The sequence below is a fragment of the Suncus etruscus genome, chromosome 4 (assembly GCF_024139225.1).
Source record: "Suncus etruscus isolate mSunEtr1 chromosome 4, mSunEtr1.pri.cur, whole genome shotgun sequence".
Classification (NCBI taxonomy): Eukaryota; Metazoa; Chordata; class Mammalia; order Eulipotyphla; family Soricidae; genus Suncus; species Suncus etruscus.
Genome location: NC_064851.1, coordinates 19,186,919 through 19,209,798, shown reverse-complemented (window position 1 = coordinate 19,209,798; position 22,880 = coordinate 19,186,919). Strand labels below are relative to the sequence as shown.

Genomic DNA, 22,880 nt, shown 5'->3' with positions numbered 1-22,880 from the left:
TTCTTCTAACGACTTATCTGACATGGAACATCGAACGGTTTGATCTGCCAATTAGGCTCACCCCAAGCTGCTAACTGGAAGCAGATGGGCCTATACATTATCGTATGGGAAACCTACACTTCTTTGCGCCCCCTGGATGGCGTGGGTCCGGCCCTTCCCCTCTTCCTGAACACCTAGCCAGCAGGTCTTGAGAGACTCCTGGGGGGCCTAGGAGATGCCCAGGGAGAATCTTCTTCATGGTCTATTCTCAGACAGTAGGGGAAGTGGTTGGTCTTGGTTACAAGGTCAGCAAGAATGGGAGCCCATTCAAGTGATCCCAGTTCCAAGAATGTCTCCCAGCCACTCTGGTGCTCGGGGCTAACCTGAGGAGATCAGGCTGGGCCGCAGCCAGCACAGAGGCCACTGAGGTTTGTAGGAATGACCCTGGGGTCCCCCGTGACTCCTAGGTGGTCCAGAACTTAGCCATCACTGATAGCATTCCCAACCCACCACCCACATACCAGATTCTTGCCCTCAATCCAGAGTCAACCTATTTTTAAGGTTTCTAAGGCCACCAGCCCCCCTCACTGAACCACAGCCTAAAAGTGATCTACACACAACCTGGCTTTTTTCCCAAAGTCCCCCTCTGAAAGCCACTTTCTAAAGACAAAGACTCAAGTTCTGTCTTCTTGCACTTTTTCGAGTCTTTTGTTTTGTTTTGGGGCCACACCTGGCAGTGCTCAGGGGCTACTTCTGGCTCTGTTCTTCAAGAAGAGTGGCAGGAGTAATTGTCATCTCCCAAAGGATGATCCCTGCTCCCAGCTAGCTCATGTTGAGGATTTACAACTCCAATACCAACACAGCAGCTTGTGATGGGGCATTGAGACTGTGGGCTTTGATGCTATGGAAGCATGACAGGACTCCTGGCTTGAAAACCAAGGCTGGCACCCTGAGGAGCTGCCCTCAGGGAGGTGGAGAGGAAAAGGGAAGAGTGTAGTTACTCCTGACTCTCTCAGGGGACCAAATGGGATGTTGGCAATTGAACCCACTTGGCCTCGTGCAAATCAAGCATCTACCACTGTAAAATCTCTCGCCCCCCCCCTCTGCTTGCTCTTATCATGGACTCACAGACAGGCATTCTGCCAAGCATAGAGTGTCTCAAAATTCCTCCTGGTAGCCTGAGCATTGACACTGTGACCCCGTTTGATAGGAGAGGAAACTGCTACCTAGAAGGGGATATCAATTCCCCCAGGGTCTCTTCCTTCCCCACATAATAACTTTCACTCTAGCTCTCTTTTTTTCTCTCTGCCTCTCTCCTTATTCCTCTCTCTCTCTGCACCTCTCTCTGTCTTTATATATATATCCCTTCCTTCTCTCTCCTCTGCCTGCCTCTCTCTTTCCTTCTTCCTCTCAGCTGGGCTGCACTCAAGCTCTCTTTTCTAGACCTGCCTGCTGTCTGCCTTTGCTGTTGTTCCTCCCTCCCTGGCTGACAGAAAGGATCCTCCCTGAGGGCAGCTCTCTGGGTGGCAGCCTTGGTTTTCACAAGCCAGGAGTCCAGTCATGTGTTTTTTGGTTTTTTTTTTTTTTTAGTTTTTTGGGCCACACCCGGCAGTGCTCAGGGGTTACTCCTGGCTGTCTGCTCAGAAATAGCTCCTGGCAGGCACGGGGGGACCATATGGGACACTGGGATTCGAACCAACCACCTTTGGTCCTGGATCGGCTGCTTGCAAGGCAAGCGCCGCTGTGCTATCTCTCCAGGCCCGAGTCCAGTCATGTTTTCATAGCATCAAAGTCTTAATGCCCTGTCACAAGCTGCCATGTTTGTAAACCCTCAACATGGACTACCTGGGAGCAGGGATCATCCTCTGAGTGATGACAAATTCACACTGATTCATGGACCCTGATCCTGGTGATACTCTCTGTGCATGGGCTGAGGAAGAGAGTGAGTGAGTGAGTGAGTGAGTGAGTGAGTGAGTGAGTGAATAAGTGAGTGAATGAGTGAGAGTGCATAAGTGAAGGAGTAAGTAAATGAGGGAGTGAATGAGTGAATGAGGGGAAGAGTTAATAGGAAGAAGTGAATGAGGGAGGGGAATGAGTGAATGGAGTGAGTGTATGAGTGATTGAGTGGAATGAAAGAGTGAATGTGAGAGGAAAGGACAGAGAAAGAAAATGGATACCTAAGTGAATGCTGCCACCCTTATTCACAGCCTGAACCACTCACCCTGCACGACACTCTATACTTTCTGTCTTTCTCCCAGCTCTACAGGCTTCTATCCATACATCTTATTACAATGCTATCTCACTCGCTCACTTGTTCCTCAGTCAGTGCTCTAGATCTAAATCAGGCTGAGAAGTCATTTCAAAGGATTGGCCAGCAGCTGTGCTGAAGCTCAGACTATGGAAAGGGAGAGAAAAGCAAGACAAGGACGACTGGGTTTCTGGGGCCAGAGCAATAGCACAGCAGTAGGGCGTTTGCCTTGCACATGACCGACCCAGGACGAACCTGGATTAAATTCCTAGCATCTCACATAATTCCCCCAAGCTTGCCAGGAGTGAGCTAGGAGTAACCCCTGAGCATCGCCGGGTGAGGCCCAAAATCCAAAATAAATAAATGTTTTTTTTTTTTTTTTAAAAAGGATTCCTGGGTTTCTGGTTTGAGTGATGAGTCTACTCCTTGCCTGTGACACTCATTGCCAGCTTTGAATCTGTCACATTTTCCTCTGCAAACTCAACCACCAGTTAATACAGAAGCTTTAGCTAACCCTAGCACCTCAGACTCACAGCCAGCTCCCCACAATTTCCCACTAACTCCTTCCAGGTCTATCTGTCCCACAAAAGTTCTTCCACAACATGGCACTGGCCATGCAGCAGGAGCTCCAACGTTTAGCAACAGACAAACTGGAGGTGAGATAACAGAGGGCTGGAGAAGAACAGAGCTGCCAACCTGCTGTGGGAAAAGATATCAATCCTGTCACTTTACAAGAAACCTGCCAACACATGCAGCTCTGAGAGCATCATGGAGCTTGGTAGACAAGTGTACCCAAGAAGGGTGGTGCTAGCAATGACCAGAATGGATGAAAGTACACCCCAGAGGGACAAGAGAGAAGGAACAACAGAACCAATGGGAACTCAGCCAACACACCTAGGAAATAACCAGGAGCCAACTGGTGCAGCTGGAAGATGAGGAACAGGGGATGGATAAGCAGAGTCCAGACTCGAAGCACTGGGATTCCTAAGGAGACAAAGCACTACTGGTGGGCATGGGGAGCTGGGTGGATCACTCTCTGCCATGATGTGGGTTTAGGAAGAATGACCAATGCTGATAAAAGGAAAACTACAGAGGGCTGTTCACAGGTCTTAGGGTCTTAGAGAAGATGGGATGAGGTCAAAGCCAGATCCTAAGGAAAATCAAGAAACTTTGGGTTGAAGAATGAGATGATCTTCAAAGAAAACAGTGGCCTTACCCCCTCAAATCCCCCCTTTTAACCCAAATTCTAGCTTCCCCAACTTGGGCTTTCATAAACAGAATGACCCTGGGCAGGTTTATCAGAATCTGTGAACTTCTGCTTCCTCTTCAGTAAATAAGGAGATGTAGTAAAATAACAAAAGACTCAACTCAAACTAGTTTAAGTCATGGTGGATAATGACCAACTCATGAAACAGAAGATTCCAGAGGTGGAGCTGCTTCAAGAAAGTTCCAAGGTACCAGGTTTTCCAGCTTTCCTCTTGTCTTCTACAAGGTCTGCTCTCTTCTAAGGCCAGCTCACTTATTGGTTCCAAATAAATTGTGCCCAGCTTGGCTCTACAGTCTTGCAGTCTCATAGGGAAGTCCTGAGAGTGCCCCCTCTGATTTGACCAACCCAGGTCATAAGGTGTGTGCATGTTGGTTGAATGGAGATTTCTTCTCCAGTCCCCAAGGAACCAGGAACTAAAATCCACTTCCCCAGACCTGCATAGATTATCATTTAGTAGAAAGATCCCTAAACTGTGAGTTGCTACCCCATGTGGGGTCAGCCTAACTCAATGTGGGAGATGAAGAAAAAGTTTCTGAACACGCAACATCCAAAAATTAAGTTAGGTTCAGCTGAACTAGAAAACATCAATCATCTTCCACAAAAGCTCAAGAATATGCCAAGTTCTCAAGCTTGGGATTAGTACAAAATTTCCAATATTTTCTGAAATGGCCCCAAGCAGACACATGCTACTTCTGTGCTCCACCTTTATGGGAAGAGGTTTTTTTCGTACTGACGATTATAAACTCAAAATATAGTTCAGCTCTGTAAAAATATTGAAGATGCTTGACATCGTGCAGTATCAAATATTTAGCCAAGATTTCATTTATTATGTAAAAATCCGCAAGCACATCTGTCTCATTTGTATGCATCTTTATTAGATGGTAGAATTATACGTGTGACAGCCATCGTGTTAATAAAAAAAAAGTTTCTTTATGGCATATTGCCAGTAAATGATTTGAATACTTATGTTATGTGCCTGAAGCCACATTTAAGAAAGTATGCTTGGGAGAGTGGGGTAAAAGGGAAGGGATGCTGGGGATTTCAGGAAACAGAAACATTGCAGAAAATAGAAATAACATGCTATTTCCATATGTAGTAGTTGCCCCTTGAAGGGTAATTATTCTGCTTGTTATTATATATATAAAGACCATCATGAGAAAAAGAAATGAACTCTGACTAGTGTTACCAAAGGGAAATAAGTGCTCAAAAATAAAACTCCCAGAACTTCATTTAATCTTAAGAAAATGCTTTAATGCTACGAACTGCATTGTCACTGACTCTCTCATCCATGGGGGCAACAAGAAAGGATGATGATATCAGGGTGGCTCCAGAAGTAGTGTGGGGCCTGTGCTCTGTGGCTGAGGGACTCCAGGATTCTCTCTCTAATGGGGCTCTGAGATATAGAACCAGGAAAATGAGGTTATTAGTTCTCAAAAAAAAACTTTAAATCAAGGCGTCAGAAGCATGCAAGAAAAGAGAATTAAAAGCTTAAAACTCTGAGCCAGCAATCTGGTCCCGGAGGGGAGGGGGACAGGATAAAGGCAGCCTGGCTGCTCCCCTGCACCCACCTGGTTCATGCCTGGCTGTGGATTCCACCCTGGACTTAAACCAAATAGGCAGAGGGTAGTCCACATCCAGCAGGGGGTCCAGGTAGTTTCTTGAGATGCAGAGGGCTGGCAGAAACAGCACATCAGGGAGACTCCAGAGAGGTCAGCCTGAGCAAGGACACTAGTAGAGGCTCTCCAGGAAGTCAGGGTCCAGATGGTTCATTCAGGTAACCCCCATCCAAGCAACCCCCATCAAGCTCCAACTCTCCTTCCTAGTTCACCATTTCCTCCCTGGAAACTTTCCTATTCCATCCTGACCTATTCCGAGCCTTCTTCTACCACCTTCCCAACCCACCTGTGTTCAAAGGTCCCACCTACCCCTCCCCTACACATCTTACCTTCCAAACATCAAACTCTGTATATGTGTTTGTATACATATATGTGTGAATACAGACAATAGCTTTTCAGTCTTTCCTGATTATTATACCAAACCACCATCTCCCTAAAATCTGTAGCCCCAAGATAACAGGGGATACTGCTCTTGACTTGCACGTGGTGATTCCAGTTCAAACCCTAGGAGAACTGCCAGGAGTCCTGAACTCCTGACACAGAGCCACGAATAGCCCCTGAATACCACCAGAGATAGGCCAACCTCCATTCCCCCAAAATTAAAGTTTCTGAGACATCATGCCCAATCTGCAGAGACTTCATACTCCGCTCATGGTTAAGGCCCTTTCTTATTGACTTTCCTAGCAGAAACTCTGTTTTCACAGAGGGTAGGAGTCTAAAAGCTATTGGAGTTGTTTTTATCTTCCCTCTGGAAGATAAGAATCCTGAAAGAAGCGAACTGGTAGCCTCTTAGCACATTTACAAAAAGGAAATGGGAAAAGCCAGGAAAATTGGAATGGGGGAGTGGGTTTTGGGCCACATCTGTGGTACCTGAAGAACTGTATGTGATGCCAGGGACCAAACTGTGGCCTGCTGTGTGCAAGATATATGCCTACCTACTGTACCACTCTCCAGCTTGGTGATAAAGAACAACTCATTCAATATGACTTTGCTGGGATTTCTAAATGTCTTCTTGCTGACTTGATCTGTGAGACCAGGAGAGAGTAACAGTATCAAGACATGATGTGAGAGCTAAGTGGAAAGACCCAACAGTGATGTAGCTTCAGGCTGAAGAAAGACTTGGGTAGAGAAACAAGGACCGCTCCTTCTGTTATGAAAAAGCAATCCCAAGAAAAGCACCTTAGGGGCCAGAGCAATAGTAGTGTGTAGGGCATTTGCCTTGTTCATGGCTAGCCTGAACTCAATCCCCAGTACCCCATATAGTCCCCCAACCACCACTGAAAGTGATTCCTGAGTGCTGAACCAGGAATAGTGATTTGATCATTGTCGAGTGTAAGGAGGAAGGAAGAAAGGAAGAAAAAAGGAAGAAAGAAAAATAAAGAGAGAAAGAAAGAAAAAGAAAGAAAGAAAGAAAAAGAAAGAAGAGAAAGAAAGAGAAGAAACAAAGATAGAAAGAAAGAAAGAAAGAAAGAAAGAAAGAAAGAGAAAAAAAGAAGAAAGAAAGAAGAAAGAAAAGAAAGAAAGAAAGAAAGAAAGAAAGAAAGAAAAAGAAAGATAAGAAAGAAAGAAAGAAAGAAGAAAGATAAAGAGAAGGAAGGAAGGGAAGAAGGAGGAAGTAAGGGAATAAGGAAGGGAGGAAGGAAGGAAGGGAGGGAGGGAGGAAGGAAGGGGGGAGGGAGGAAGGAAGGGAGGGAGGGAAAGAGACAAAGAGAAAAAAGAAAGAAGACAAAGAGAAAGAAAGAAAAAGAGAGGGAGGGGGAAAGAAAAGAGACCTCAAACACCCCCCAAGTTTCAGATAATGTCCAGCTTCTCACCAGACTCCACCAGCCTCCGCATGAAAATGAAAAAGTGGATGCCCACAGGGACCCCACTTTGCCCAGCAGCACAGAAACTCCACTGGGGGCTGAGATTCTGCAGGGCCAGGCCAGAATCTCTCCCAGTGGATGAGACTGTCCTGATGGTAGAGAGGTCTCCCTCTTATCCCCAGAGGAGGGGGGACAGTGATGCTCTGACATGTCCCCACCAAGCTCCAAGTGCCCCAAGCCAGTTGCTCATCCTGTCCAGATTGGAGGCCTCAAGACTGGAGTTTCCACTTCCTGGTCACTGATGAGAAGCTGTGACCCAGCCACCCCCAACAGGGGAGTCAGAGCAGCAACTCAAAACCCAGGAACAGCCCTAGTGGGCTAGGTACAGTAGTGTGGTACCCAGTGCCAATATGACAGTGCCTTGGTGCCCTCAGGACAATCTTTGGTGGGATAGAGCTAACCTTCAGCAGAAGCCAGCTCAGGCACAAAACAAATCTATGCACTTGGTGTGAAGGGAAGCACAGCCTGAATGGCCCAGGACCATGTGGATCTGCAGTGGTGAGAATTTCCTGAGTGGCTGCTTCATACACTTTACATACCTTAGCTCTGATCCTTCAATGGTCCTGCAAAGCAGTTGTGGTTACCATTCAGAGGCAGGGATATGTGAGCTCAGGGAAGTTAATCACTGGCCCATGAGGGGCCCAGGGATGGCTCAGTGGTAGAGCATCCACCTTGCAGTCATGAGATCCTGAGTTCAATCGCTTGCACCACCCCATTCTGAATATGATCTAGGATGCAGTACTGCTGCAGATCCCTAGAGCCACCCCAAAGTGTGCCTCTTGCATACTGCAACTGGTGAAGCTACACCCAAGTGTATTTGAGTGCCACAGGTAAGGTGTGTGACCTCTGTCATCACAGTATAAATAACACCACTGAAAGGGAAGGAAATATTGACAGTGGTTGTGGTAAATAACTTGAAAGTGGTGATCCTGGGGTCAAACCTGAATGCTCTGATTCCATGTGTTCTTCTTCCTCAGGGAACTTTGGGAACCAAGAAGGAAGCTCAGTCATTTCACCCCAGAGAAGTTTATTTATAAGTATTTTCTAGGCTCCACAATGCCCACTCATCACTCAGACATCACAGTAATCTCTGGGCCCGACTGGTTGGCAGCTAGTGAATGAGTGATGAGCTTACATCCTCCCAGGTTGGACCCCTGGAAGGGAGCCAAACCTGCAGAGACCCACTGTGACCACCAGAGGGCAAACTGTAGGCTGCCATCAGACTCAAGAGGTCACCTTGAGTTACACGGTGCCAGTACCAGGCAAATGCAAGGACCACTTGGAAGAAACAGAGAATGAATGCTTTTAGGCATCAATCATTTAAATAGGAAACCACAGCCAGGAGGCAGAGACTCTCCAAGGGGTGTCACCAGAGTGAGGAAGAGTCAGCCATGACCTCCCCACATCCATCCACTTGCAAATGAAAAAGGATGTTCTCCTCCCCTTACCTACATCATCCTTCACAGAACCTCATCCCAAAAGGGCAGTCCTAATCTCTCCCCATGGTGTAGCCCTGAATCATGCTGTTGAAGTAGGCTTGGGTATTGCGCTCAGGGTGGAAGAGAATCGTGTAGCACTTGGGGCCAAAGAAGCCCAGATTGACACACAAGAAGTTAAGTACAGTGACCATAAAATCCAGGAAAGTGACGAGCACCCCTTCATACACAGACATAAAGGTGCAGAGAAAGACAGAGGAGCTGAAGTAGAAGGTCATGCAGAAGGTGATGAACTTGGCCTCGTTGTAGTTAGTGGGCAGCTCTTTCCCCATGTAGGCAAAGCTGAACCCCACCATGGAGAGGAATAGGTCCAGGCTGGTGTTAACCAACAGAATTTTACTGTAGTTGAGGTTGCAGGAGAGGATGATGATTTGGGGATCACTGGGGTCAGCCCGGGCAGAGAGGCTATTGGGCTTGCTCAGCATGTTACCCACCACAATGACCACCTTGAGCAACACAACAAAAGCCACAAACAGGTAAGGTCCACGGTAGCGAACCCAGTAGTTATAGACACGTGGGAAGCGGCGGGCCATCTTGAAGACGAAGATGATCTGGAAGGAGCGCACGGTGGTACATGAGATGCAGATGGTAAAACAGATGGGGAACAGGACCTGGCGGCTGAGGCACCTGCGGACCGTGGGCAGCCCTATATACAAGGGCACCATGGCATATGCCACCAGTAGTGGCATCAGCATCAGAAAACACATGGGTCCTCCAGCAGAGCGAACCACAGGTGTCTGGAAATGCCTCCAGAAGATAGCCAGCATGGCTAGGGTGCTGAGGAAGCCCAGGGCTGCCAGCATGGCCACAAAGATGGTGGGTGCTTCATGCCACTTAAGGAAGACTGGCTGCCGTGGGAAGCAAGATGTGTCCTTCCTGTGAGACCACGTGTTGCTTGGACAGGGCTGACAGTCATATTCATCTGTAAGAGCCCACAGCAATTTCCATCAGCCACATGCAATGTCCCCAGGTGTACCTCCCTCCAGCCTATTTGATGCTACTCAGGGTCACCTTTCTATACCAGCTGACACTCCATCACTGACTCCACCAACCCCATTTCACAGTTGAACAAATAGAGGCTCAGTCAGGCAAAGTCACAAAACCAGTAAGTTGTAGAAGCAAGTGAGAGTTTCCTTGATTCATTTGAATCCAACAATGTAATTTCCTGCTTCAAAGGCCCCAAAGTCTGGTGGGAAAATCTTTGGGCTTTAGTCTAGGAATTCAGGAGAATAGAGTGATAGAATAGCAGGTAGCGTGTTTGCTTTGCACATAGCCGACCCAGGTTCTATCCCCAACACCTATATTGTCTCCCAAGTCCTGACAGGTGTGATCCCTGAGTGCAGAACCAGAAGTAAGCCCTAATTACGGCAGGGTGTGGCCCAAAACCAACCAAACAAAAATTCACCCAAGAATTTACTTGATAAATGTTTTTAGACATGATTCATTTAGACATGATGTTTTTAGACATGATAAGAAGACCTATTGAGTTAAGCAGGCCTAAAAAAATGAATATAGCCTGTATAATTTCTTACAAATTAGCTTATACTGTACACTTTCTGTGGGGTAATGGGATAATCCATTTTAAAATAAGAATTGATTTCTCTGATCAGAGGGTCTCCATAATATTCATTGAGTGACTAGGACATGTCCTGAGCTATACTAGGTACTGGGCACAGAGAAGTACTTCAAATAAATGTGCCAATGTTCTCCCAATAACCATTCAACCAGGCACCACTCATCACTCAACCACCCATTCCTTCTTTACTGGAAGTATTTTCCAGCCTTCCAATCCTATCTGGCTGAAAGCGTGCACTGGGAGAGACCTACTCAGTTCCTTCTCCCTCCCTTCTCAAGCTAGCAGTGCTCTCAGTACAAGCCTCTGGGGAAACAATTACATCCTCTAGGGAAACCCTAGAGCCTCTATTGAAGACCTGAAAGGCAGGTTTGGGGTGCAGCCTGCACACTGTACCTGCTGTTTTGTTGAGGAAGGTTCCGGGAAGACAGTCAAAACACTCAAAGCAGCAGGGATGGATGCCCACAGGCTTCTTACTCTGTCCAGGCTCACAGTCCTTGGAACATGTGGATAGAGGGACCTGGAGGAAGAAAGTAAGACCCACTTCTCCACACTCTGGGAGCTTCTTTCCTGCTCTCTCCCTCCCTCCCAAGAGGGTCTTAGCAGCCTCCACACCCTACTTGTGCCATACTAGGGGCCCACAACACAGCTCTTGAAGCACATGGCTGCAACAAATTATATGCTGCTCACAGTTATTCTTCCTGTCATTCTGTGAGCACAGACAGAGAAGACAGAGAACAGCCTCCAGCTTAATTCCTTAGCAACTTCTAGGGAATATAACTACAAAGACTCACCCACAGCAAGAAACTAGAAAACCCATGGGAAAAACATACATCAACCCACCAAGCTTAATGAATGAAAACAATCTCGACAGAGACATAAACAGTACCAGTAAATCCTCAGTGTCTTTAGTGACACTATGCTGAGACTGTTTGATGAGTTCAAAGAAACAATAGCACAGGTAGTCAACAAAATACAAGAAAATATGAGATTTGAAATGAGAAAACTATACAGTCACAAATAAAGAATATGGCAGATGATATAATTTTAAAAAATGTCAATAGAAGCTCTGAATAGAAGAATAACAGAGCTGAAAAAAAAAGATCTAGGTGGAGACTGAAGCCATAGCACAGCAGGTAGGGCATTTGCTTTGCATGCAGTGACCCAGGACTGACCTAGGTTCAATCCCCAGCATCTTATATGGTCTCCCAGCCTGCCAGGAGTGATTTATGAGTGCAGAACCAGGAGTAACTCCTGAGCACCACCAGATTTGGCCCAAAAGCAAAACAAACAAACAAACAAAAAAAGATCAGGTGCTCTAAGAGGAGGAGGAAACTGCTAGGAAATAGTAGAAGGTAGGAAATAGTCTGAAAAGGAATGAACAGCTATCAGAGAATTCTAGGATGAGTTCAAAAAGAACAAAATCAGAATAATCAGAGTCTCTAAAGAACAGAAAGGCAAATGTGATAAAGAAATAATAATCATCAATAAGAACTTCCCAGAGTTGAGAGTTATAGGAACTAAGATCCAAGAGGCCCTAAGAGTTCCAATGAATACTCCTAATTATGTCTTAGAAAACTTCAAGGCACATTGTACTCAAAATGACAAGATTCAAAGATAGACAGAATATTGAAAGCACTCAGATCACAAAAAAGAATTTACATACAAAGAAAATCCCATATAATGTACAACCGATCTGTCAATTGAGACTATGAGCCAGAAGAGAATGGAAGGAACTAGTGAAAAAAAGCTCAATGAAATGAACACTTCCCCAAGAATACTCCATCCAGCTAAATTTTCATTCAGATTTGAAGGAACTATGCAGCACTCATGAAGGCAATAACTTAAGGAATTCATAGCCTTGAATCTAGTTTTGCAAGAAGTGTTAGAAGAGCTCCTTTAAAGGACCAGAGAAACTTTCCACATGTGGCATTGTGTATGGTACTCACTAATGGTATATATGGTTGTCCTCTACTATATTAAGAAAGGTTAAAAACATATAGTCAACATAGATGTCCAACAACAGACGAGTGGATCATGAAGATGTGATACATATATGCAATGGGGTAAATACTGCTTAGCTGTAAGGAGTGATGCAATCATGCAATTTACAGCTACATGGATAGAACTGGAAGATATTAAGTTAAATGAAGTAAGCCAGAAAAAGAATAAATACAAAATGACATCATTTATATGTGATATTTAGAATAACTGCGTGAAATGCAATGGTCTAAACAGGAGTTCTCTTGAATACACTTGGTATTTTCCAGGAGTTGCATGAGAATGGGCTCTTGTGAGTGCAGTCAATATATACTAAGTCAAGGTCAGGAGCCCCACTCACCTGAGAAATTTCAAAGGACCACAGCTCTCAAGCAAAGGAGGGATACCCCACCCCACCCCCCAACCAATGCACCTAGGAACAGTAAACCTGGGCTAGGGAGGTAACTAAGCAGTATAGCACTTGCCTTGCATATGGAGGATATAGGTTCAACCCTCAAACAAACACAAAAATCCAGAGACCTGTGGAGGCTGAAGCAATAGTATAGCAAGTAGGGTCTTTACCTTGCATGCAGCCAACCCAGGTTTGGTCCCTGGTGAGCATATATATGGTCCCCTAAGTATCACCAGGAACAATTTCTGAGTGCAGAGCCAGGAATAACCTTGAGCATCACTGGGTATGGCACACACACACACACACACACACACAACACACACACACCCTGCCTATTATTAATAGTGAGCCTCAAGTGTCTTCCTCAATAAGTAGGACTATGCCTCTTCCCCATGTCCCACTGCCCAGGTAGGTCCCCAAGAGCTGACCGTGTTGTTAGGGGTATGCCAGGAGACTTGGTGGAGGAGCTTTAGCTGACGCTGCAAGGGATAGTAGGTTCCAATGCTCCAGAAAGGGTTGTGACTGTCGTCCCAGTGCCACTGAATAACTTCCAAGTTCAGGGGCAGGTCCCCCTGGTGGTTGAAGGAGACTTGCTGGCCCAGGAGGGTGAAGTTGACCTTTTTGATCTCCTGAAGGAGCTGGAAGGGTGGGAAAGGGGAGCTGGCATCCGAGGGGAGACAGTCAGGGATGGGTGATGTTATGGGAACCAACTTCATCTCACTGGAGCCACACCAGTGGGCAGGCAAAGAAGCTGAGCCCCAGGTTTCTCCCAGCACCCCCATCCCACTACTTAATCCTAAGAGAGACTGCAGGCAGAACTGGGGCTCTCTGTACTTATGGGACATTTCACCCCAGTTCCAAAAGACTAGGCTCTGAAATTATGAAGACATTTACATTTCCAGGGCCAAAGAGATAGCACAGTGGTAGGGTGTTTGCCTTGCTGACCCTGAAGTGACCCGAGTTCAATTCCTGGCATCCCATATGGCCATTCCCCCACCTTCATCCCAAGCCTATTAGGAGCGATTTCTGAGAGCAGAGCCAGGTGTAACCCCTGAACGGTGCCAGGTATAGTCAAAAAAGAATAAAAAAAAATCATTAAAAATGCCAAGAAAGGGGCCGGGAAGGTGGCGCTAGAGGTAAGGTGTCTGCCTTGCAAGCGCGTAGGACGGACCACGGTTCGATCCCCCGGCGTCCCATATGGTCCCCCAAGCCAGGGGCGATTTCTGAGCGCATAGCCAGGAGTAACCCCCTGAGCGTCAAACGGGTGTGGCCCAAAAACCAAAACCAAAAAAAAAAATGCCAAGAAAAGAAGACATTTACATTTCCTAAAGGTGTTTTATGTGGCTAGCACCTGTGGCTAGCATGAGGAACCTCTGCAGTGAATGGCAGGCAGGGCATGTCCTGGGTCCTCCCTGCTCTCTTTGTTGTGGGTTTGGGGTGCAGCAGGTGAGAGACTAGAGCAGAGCAATTAGGTGCCTTGGATCTCTCTGGAGCCCTGGCTTTCAACATCAGCATGAGGGGCTCACCCTCCAGGGATAGACCACATCCTTGGAGCAGTGAGTCTCCGTGCAGCCCAGAAGGCGGTGCAGCCCATGTGCCACTGCATAGACAGCTGAGTACACATTGTAGACCGTGCGCTCCCTGGAGAGTGTAAGTATGCTATTGAAGGTCATGGTGGTGTTCTGGCACTTGTCACACTCCTGGTTGCAGGTGCTCCCCTTGCTGGTCACAGATGTGTGTGCTGTGGCCTGGGTCCTGCGTAGGCGGAATTCTTTGAAACCTGGGACAGGCACGCTCCGGGTGGTGATGCCCAGGAAGGTGCCCACTTGGCGCAGCTCAGAGAAATCATGGAGGATCGGGTCGATGGCCCAGGACTCGGGGGCAATCCACACGGTATCCGTGAGGTTGCGGCGCAACACCACGCGGAAAAAATCGCGCAGGACCAGGTCTGGGGAGAAGACCAGAACCACGCGCGCCGTGCTCTGCAGCAGCTTGTCCACGATGGCCTCCAGGCGCCGGCGGTCCTGCCTTGTCTTGGCCTGGTTCATGGGCAGTACCTCGTGGAAGGCAATGCAGATGTGGCCTTGGGCCAGGCGATCCCAGAGCAGCTGGCTGTTCTCGCGGCCGTAGTCGTCGCTGCTCACCAGCACCACGACCCAGTTCCAGTGGAAGTGGAGCATCAGCTGCACCATGGCCTCGATATGGTGATGGGCACCTGCCACCGTGCGGAGCACCGATGGAAAGAGCTGCTTGTCCAGGAGCTGATCGCTGATGGCACTGTAGGTGATCTGCCGAAGGACATGTGTAGAATAAAAATATAAATATAAAGTCCACAAGTTGGGACCCGGAGAGATAGCACAGCGGTGTTTGCCTTGCAAGCAGCCGATCCAGGACCAAAGGTGGTTGGTTCGAATCCCGGTGTCCCATATGGTCCCCCGTGCCTGCCAGGAGCTATTTCTGAGCAGATAGCCAGGAGTAGCCCCTGAGCACCGCGGGGTGTGGCCCAAAAACAAAATAAATAAATAAATAAATAAAGTCCACAAGTTGGGTAAGACAAACCCAGGAACCACGTTTCCTTTTTTGTTTTTTGTTTTTGTTTTTGTTTTGGGTTTTTGGGGCCATACCCATTGGCTCTTAGGGGTTAATCCTGGCTCTGAGCACAGAAATTGCCCCTGGCAGGCTCGGGGGACCATATGGGATGCCAGGATGCGAACCACTGTCCGTCCCAGATCAGCTGCTTGCAAGGCAAATGCCCTACCACTGTGCTATCTCTCCGACTTAGGCACCATGTTTCTAACCCCTTAGGCCGATGGGTCTGATGAGGCAGGGAAGCCATGGAGAAATAATACACAGCAGTCAAAAAAGATATTCATTGGAGTCAGCTCTTTCTGCCATGTACTACCTATGCACCATCTGCTGCCTATGCACCATGTCCTTTCATTCCCTGTACTGCCTATGTGTCATGCGCTTTCTCTCTCGCCAGACTCTCTCTTTATTAACCAGAACCCTGCCCACCAGGGTAGGAGAAGGCCCTGTAATTCAGATTGGCTTTTACATACCAAAAGAAGAGGTTAGGAAAACAGGAAGTTGGGGGAAAGGTTACAGACATGTACCTACCCACAACATTAGGTAGTGTCCAGAGGTCCCCTAGCCCAGCCTTCCTCCTAGTGCAGTGGTCGGCAACCTTTTTTTTTTTCAACTGAGCCAAATCTCGCCAAAACCACGTTTGAAATTTTTGAGAAATTATTTTGAGAGCCACATAGGGCGCGCACTGACAGAGGCTAGGAGCAGAGTCCTGACTCCTGGAGTGGCCGACCAGCACACAGAAGAGCCAAATTAAAGTGTAAAGAGCCACACGTGGCTCGAGAGCCGAAGGTTGTCGACCACTGTCCTAGTGGCACCTAATAAGCACAGACTGCCTTGCTCTGCCAGGGCTAGGGGATGACACCATTGTCACAATGCCATCATGGTCATGACTTTCCCATGAGAACCTGCTATGTTCTGGGCCTGGGCTAGGGTAGCACACCTGAGCTAAGTGATGCTCACACGTATTGTGGTGGGTCCATGAGAATCTCCTGGGCCCAGTGATTTCCATCATGCAATATGCATCATCCAGTGTGACAAGTTCTGAGCACCAACTGCATTGCCCCGAAACACACCAAAAGTCACCTGAGTACACTGTTTAAAATGGTGATGTTGGGACCGGAGAAATAGCACAGCGTCGTTTGCCTTGCAAGCAGTCGATCGAGGACCTCAGATGGTTGTTTCCAATCCCTGCGTCTCATATGGTCCCCTGTAGCAGGTCAGCCCCTGAAGAGGTTGACTGATGGTGGGATGGAGAATGAGGCCCTTCTCTTCCAGCTCGGAGCACGCGTCTGCCACCCTGTCTAGCCCACGGTTCTGAGGTGAAACGGCTGGTAAACAGCTCGCAGACAATCAGGCTCGTGGAAATATTTGCTTTATTCGGATGGACAAAACTGAAGTCCAAAGACTCAGATTCAGTTCCAGCCAGCAAAAAAGCTCCTCGCCTTCCACAGACCCTTGCTCTTATACTCTAGAGTCAGGTCCCACCCAATGGTGGGATCAGATACCAACCAATGGTGGAAGCAGAATCAGGTCCTACCCTAGGGTGGGGGCAGAATGCCAGGTCACACCCTAGGGTAGGGCACAGATTAGGGTGAGCAACATAGTAATCCCCCAAAATATTTACATACACAACAGTCCCCCATGCCTGCCAGGAGCTATTACTGAGCAGATAGCCAGGAGTAACCTCTGAGCATCAGCGGGTGTGGCCCAAGAACCAAAAAAAAAAAAAAAACCACACCATAAAATGGTGATGTTAGGGCCAGAGCAATAGTACAGCAGGGAGAGTGATTGCTTTGCACACAGCTGACGAAGGTTCGATCCCCAGCATCCCATATGGTCTCCCAAGCCTGCCAGGAGTGATTTCTGAGTTTCTAGGGTTATAACTCCTGAGTGTTGTTGATTTGTGGCCATAATTAATTAATTAATTAATCCAATTAAATTAAATGGTGATGTCAAGGGCTAGAGAGGTAGTACAGTGGGTAGGAAGTTTGCATTGCATGCTGCTGGCCCCAGGCTCAATTCCCAGCATCCCAAATGGTCTCCCCACGCACTATCAGGAGTAATTCCTTAGTGAAGAGCCAGTAGGAACCACTACGCACTGCCAGTTGTGGCAAGAAATAAATAAATAAATAAGAAAGCAAATAAAAAGTAATGAATTAATCAAATGATTATATCAAGGGCTGGTGATATAATATGGGGTTAAAGTACTTGCCTTACATCCCACCAATCCCAGTTGGAATTGTTGCTACTAAATAGGGCCTCCCAAGTACTGCGAGGGGTCTCTCCTGAGTACAGAGCCAGGAATAGGCACAGGCACTGCTATGTTTGTCTCTCTTCTCCAAATTAAAGTGTCCTGTTGATTAGGGGTGGAGTTCAGTGGTAAAGAACATGGCTTACATGTGTCAGACCTGAGATCAACCTTGGCACTCCTTCCCCCAATTTCCAATGTTGTATCCACTGCCTTCCCTGTTTACCTGACCTCCCTTCCAGGCTGAATGTTGCGTTTCAGGCATTGCACTTCTCACTCCCCTAAATCCTACCAGGTATTTACATTTCAGTCTTTTCCCCACCACAAGATAAGCTCTAAATCTTAGTAAGAGAACTGAGACTTCTATTTGCTGTCAGCTGTATCTACAGCCTCTGCAACTGTATGGGTATCCAAGGTGCTCTCTAACTTTGTGAAATGAATAAATGAGTTCTGCCCTGAAATAGGTTATTTACAGAAGAACACGTACAACTAATACCACTTCAGTAACAATATTGCAAACCCCAGTGTCTAAAAGGAAGAAAAAAGGAAGAGAGAGAAAAGGAAAATATCCTCATGATCGTGCCAATAGTTATAATATTAGCAGTAACACCGAGGATGATTTTTTGATCATCACTACGATTTTGTTGTTGTTGTTGTTGTTGTTGTTTTGGGCCACACCCACTGGTGCTCAGAGGTTATTCCTGGCTCTGAGTTCAGAAATCGCTCCTGGCAGGCTCAGGGGACCTGAGATATGGGATGCCAGGCATGGAGCCAGAATCTGTACCAGGTCAGCAGTATGCAAGGTAAATGTCTTGACGCTGTGTTATCACTCTGGCCCCACCACCACCATTTTGACAGGCTATTATTAAATACTTTCTGAGTTTACGTTCTTGTGAAAGATCTTTACAATAATAGCATACATTACTGACTGCTTAATGAGAACTAGAAACCCTCACTAAGCTTTCATCTTCAGAGAGTCTTAGAAAGGGAATCTTTTTTTGTTTTGTTTTTTGTTTTTGGGCCACATCCGGCGGTGCTCAGGGGTTACTCCTGGCTGTCTGCTCAGAAATAGCTCCTGGCAGGCACGGGGGACCATATGGACACCGGGATTCGAACCAACCATCTTTGGTCCTGGATTGGCTGATTGCTAGGCAAACGCCACTGTGCTATCTCTCCGGGCCCAGAAAGGGAATCTTAGCAGACATTTCATAGGTGGAAAACTTAAACCTCAGAAGAGTTGAAGTGTTTCTCAAGGTTTCACAATGGCCATAATTCAGAGCCAGGATGTGCATATACGTCTGTGTCTCCAGCCAGGGAGCTCTTGGCCAAGGTCAAGCTGATTTTCTGCGAGTGAGCTTGATGTACTGACCGTACTTCTGTTCCTGTTTCCCAGTCCTCTGAATAACTGAACACTCCCCCACTACATCTCCCAGGACCCAGGAGACTTACCTGTGGAAGCAGAAAAAGGGAAAGGAAGTGGGCCACAGTTATAGCAGACTCAGAGTTGTCAGGGCCAATGACAGCCACCACACGGGGCACATAGTGGCTGTAGTCCTCCTGGATTGGCAGGAAATAGTCTTCCCCCGCCAGAAAGTAGAGCACAGGCTGGATGTTGTTGGTGGTATAGCAGATGTCCACCATCTCGTAGCCCAGCAGCACCCCTGGCAGAAGGGTGCTGTGGTTGTTGATCTCTTCCACAGCAAAGCGCATGGCCTGCATGAAGTTGTAGCCCAACACCTTCATTTCATACCTGGAGGGGCCACAATAGGGCAGGGTGGGGAGCTCATCTATAAGGTATCCCTTCCCCCAACTTCCTGTTTCCCTAACCTCTTCTTTTGAGATGTTAATCTTCCCTGGATGATCAGAACCACCCTCACTTGGGATGGGGTGGGTTGTTTTAAATAAAGAAAAAGAGTCTGGCTGGGAGGGAAGAGAGAGAAGCAGTAAAAATAGACAGAAAGAAGCTTAGGAGACTGGCCAGTGAGAAGCTGATCAGCAAAGAAAGCAGATAGCAGAAAGACTCAAGGCAGAGAAAAAACCCTGGAATAAAGCAAACTGACTCCAATGCAACTTTGCTTGTGTTTTATTTCTCCACTGCTACAACCGCTTCTTCATCAGACCTGTCCATCTGTGGGGTTAGAAACACAGTGCCTGGGGTGGCCTCACCCAACACGTGGACTTTATAATATATATTTAATATTTTAAAGAAACACTCATCCAGATTGAGTAAGAGAGAAGGAGAATGGGAATGTAGAACTGCCTAGCCCACCTGCCTACCATAGGAAAGTCAAGATTTTGTTCCAACCAAGTTACTACAGAAGTTTCTGACATTTTTTTGTTGCATCATTGTCACTATACCACACCTCTAATATCACCATGTTCCCTCTGACGCTCTGAGGCTGTGACCATCATCCATCACTAGCACCATTTGTACCTTCCCCATGACTTGCCACCAAATTACCAATGCTTACCATGCCCATCATTACAATCACACTATCACTACTGCCAACATGATCATTGTGGTCATCATCTGTCAGCATCATCACCATCACCACAACATCATAACTACCACTCTTACCATCAATACCACCATCACCACTACCACTGTTACTACCATAATCTCCACTACTACTACCATCAATACCATCACCATATTCTTCCCCACTTTAATTATTATTAGCATAACTGCTATCAACATTGCTATCATTGAGGTCAGAGAAATAGTACAGTGGATCAGGTACTTGCTTTGCATATGGTTGACTAGGGTTTGATCCCCAGCACCCATACTGCCCCTGAGCCCACTACAGTGATTCCTGAATACAGAGCCAGGAGTAAGTCCTAAATGCTACTGGATGTCCAAATACCAAAATCAAATAAGATTCCGGGAGGTGTTTAGGCCACACCCAGTGGTGCTCAGGGGTTCAGGGAATCACATGGGATGCCAAGGATTGAACCTGGGTCCATCCTGGGATGGCTGCATGCAAAGTAAATGTCCTAGCACTGTGTTATACTCAGCTCTAAATAAGATTTTTTAAGAAAGCATTATGATCTTTTCTACAATCACGTGATTGGGTTCACCCATTATAGCTAGTATCAGAACATCTAACATCCTGAACATCTAAAACCACTGCCTTGCCATTCTCAAGCCAATATATACTGACCCCTAACATTATAGAAATTGTGTGTTTCTTAGAGTTGGTCCTAGATCAGCCTTGCACTCTACCCTTGTTGTCTTTGCCTCCTTGCAAGAGCTTCTACATAAGTCCATTTTGTAATCCAAGGCCGATTCCAGCCTCACAGCTTTCACAATCCTCTGAACATGTTCCTCCAATCTCAAGTGATACTGCCATGGCAAGACCCACAGAAGTGACATTGCCATGCCAAGACTACCACAGAGTGCTCGCTTCGGCAGCACATATACTAAAATTGGAACGATACAGAGAAGATTAGCATGGCCCCTGCGCAAATTCGTGAAGCGTTCCATATTTAAAAAAAAAAAAAGACTACCACAGAGAGGATTGGGGGGGGGGGGGAGAAGTGCAGTCCTGGACCTCCCCTAGGCATTCAACCAAAGCCAAATATTCCACTCCCATCTGAGAACCTACTACAGAAAAACAACAGCTGCTCTCCAAAACAAGTAGCTGGTTCCTAGATTGGGTTGTTGAACAGACTCACTGGAACACCTCAGAGACCAGAGTGGATGTGTAATTTGATGGTCTCTATGACAGCAGTTGCTACAAACATCCTGTGATTTTTTTTTAGACCTAGTACAGAACCTGAGAAATAGTACTTTGCATGTGGCCAATCCCCATTTGATCCTTATCACCCAATATAATCCCACACAAGAATGTGACATTGAGACTAGATAGTGTTTCCAGACAGAACTGCTGAAGATTTCAGTAAGAGTGTTGTATTAAATATTAATTATAGAGTCCTGTCTATGGGTCAGTTTTTCACCATCACTCTGATATCTACAAACCTACAGAAACTCAGCTGTTCTTCCTAAGAGTAAGTAAGAGGCACCCAGGGTCCAATTTTAATAATCATTGGGGACATTCTGTTTGGGATTTCTGTTTGTTTTGTTTTTGGGCTACATTCAGTGGTGTTCAGGGTTTATTACTGGCTCTATAGTTAGGGATCACCCTGAGAGCTCAGGGAGCCATATGGATTGCTGGGACTCAAACCTGGGTCAACTAAATGCAAGGTAAATGCCTTCATCTCTATACTCTCTCTTTGACTCTGATGGGGAACATTCAGAACTGTTGGTGCTGGCTTTCTAGGAACCATAAGATTATGCCTGACTCTCTTCACCCCAGCCCCACCACCATGTCCAACCCCAAGCCAGGCACTCACTCCTTACACTGGGGCACCTGCAGGAAGTTGAGGTTGACCGTGCCTTTTATGTTGGCATGGAGACTGAAGAGGCCACCTAGGAGGTAATCTCCTGCCAGGTGGAAGTCCGAGTTCTCAGCCAGGCCCTGCGCCAGGAAGAAGAGATAGCAGATATCCCAGAGCTGGCGTCCCATGACTTGAGCAGGTCCCAGAAACACTTTGTTCACAGACTCAACACCTGGGACTGCAGAGACATTACATAGTGAGTGAGTAGCCAATGTCCATGGGGTGGGAAAATCACATGGGACAGCAGGTGGAGACACTTTAGGGCCCTGGGGAATAGGGAGGAGACTGGAATTAGCATGATCCCTGATGGGCCATGGTCTCTAGCCCTATGCCCCTTTGAAGGAAGATTATTCTATCCTACAAACTTGGATGCAGACTTGACTTCAGCCAATTGATCTTCCCTGCATCCCCATCTGATGTTCAATCCTTTGGGACCACATGCCCCAGGTATGCACACACACCAGGATGTAGGGTGGCCAAGAGCCAAGATTCAGAGTTGGACCAAATAGGGCCAGATGGTGGCAAGTGTCCTGTATCTGCCCATAGCAAGTATTCTAGAAGTAAGACCCATCGTCAGGGAAGGGGGCAGACAGGTCTTCATCCATACTCCCTGGGATAGTCACTGATCTCAGTTCACAAAGAAGAAACTGAGGCACAAAGATGAGGAGGCACTCACCTTAGGTTGCACAATTAGGGGAGCTAGGGTTTAAATCAGCCAGATTCTAGCTTGTCCTCTCACCAGATGCTCACAAGGTGACAACTTGGATACAAAGCAGCAGAGTAACAGCAAAGAGAAGACTGGTCTTCTGTGGGGCCTGCTGGACTCTTAGGGAAGGGAAGAAGAAAATGCATCTTTTCTTTTCCTAAGACATGTCTGGAGCAAGACCCAGGCAAGTACTTTCTGTGCTGTGCTAATTTTTTCACTCCTTTTGTTTTGTTAGGCTTTTGGGCCACACCTAGCAGTACCTAGCCCATATGTGGTGCTGGGGATCAAACCAGGAATGGCCAAATGCAAGGAAAATGCCTTAACTTCTGTACTATCTATTGGGTATCTTTACTATCATTTTTAAGACAAGGAAATTGGAGCAAAGAGATAGTAGTGTGTGGTGCACATGCCTTGAACATAGCCGACTTGGGTTTAATCCTTGGCACTATATATGGTTCTCTAAGCATTACCAGGACTGATCTTTAAATGCTGAACCAGGAGTAAGC

The 22,880-nt window shown here is 46.9% G+C and overlaps 2 protein-coding genes and 1 pseudogene across 2 annotated transcripts in view; 2 read left to right on the top strand and 1 right to left on the bottom strand.

Annotated features, from left to right (window-relative positions):
- HTR6 (5-hydroxytryptamine receptor 6) overlaps positions 1-22,880 on the top strand; it is a 742,605-nt gene that overhangs the window by 6,365 nt on the left and 713,360 nt on the right. The gene's annotated exons all lie outside the window — the stretch shown is intronic.
- TAS1R2 (taste 1 receptor member 2) lies at positions 8,465-21,796 on the bottom strand. The gene is made up of 6 exons (XM_049771981.1): positions 21,624-21,796; positions 18,720-19,020; positions 13,963-14,724; positions 12,865-13,074; positions 10,441-10,564; positions 8,465-9,393 (listed from the first exon to the last, which is right to left on the bottom strand). Exons 1-6 carry the CDS (start codon positions 21,794-21,796, stop codon positions 8,465-8,467), a joined length of 2,499 nt encoding a protein of 832 aa, XP_049627938.1.
- LOC126007517 (uncharacterized) lies at positions 20,667-20,760 on the top strand (annotated as a pseudogene).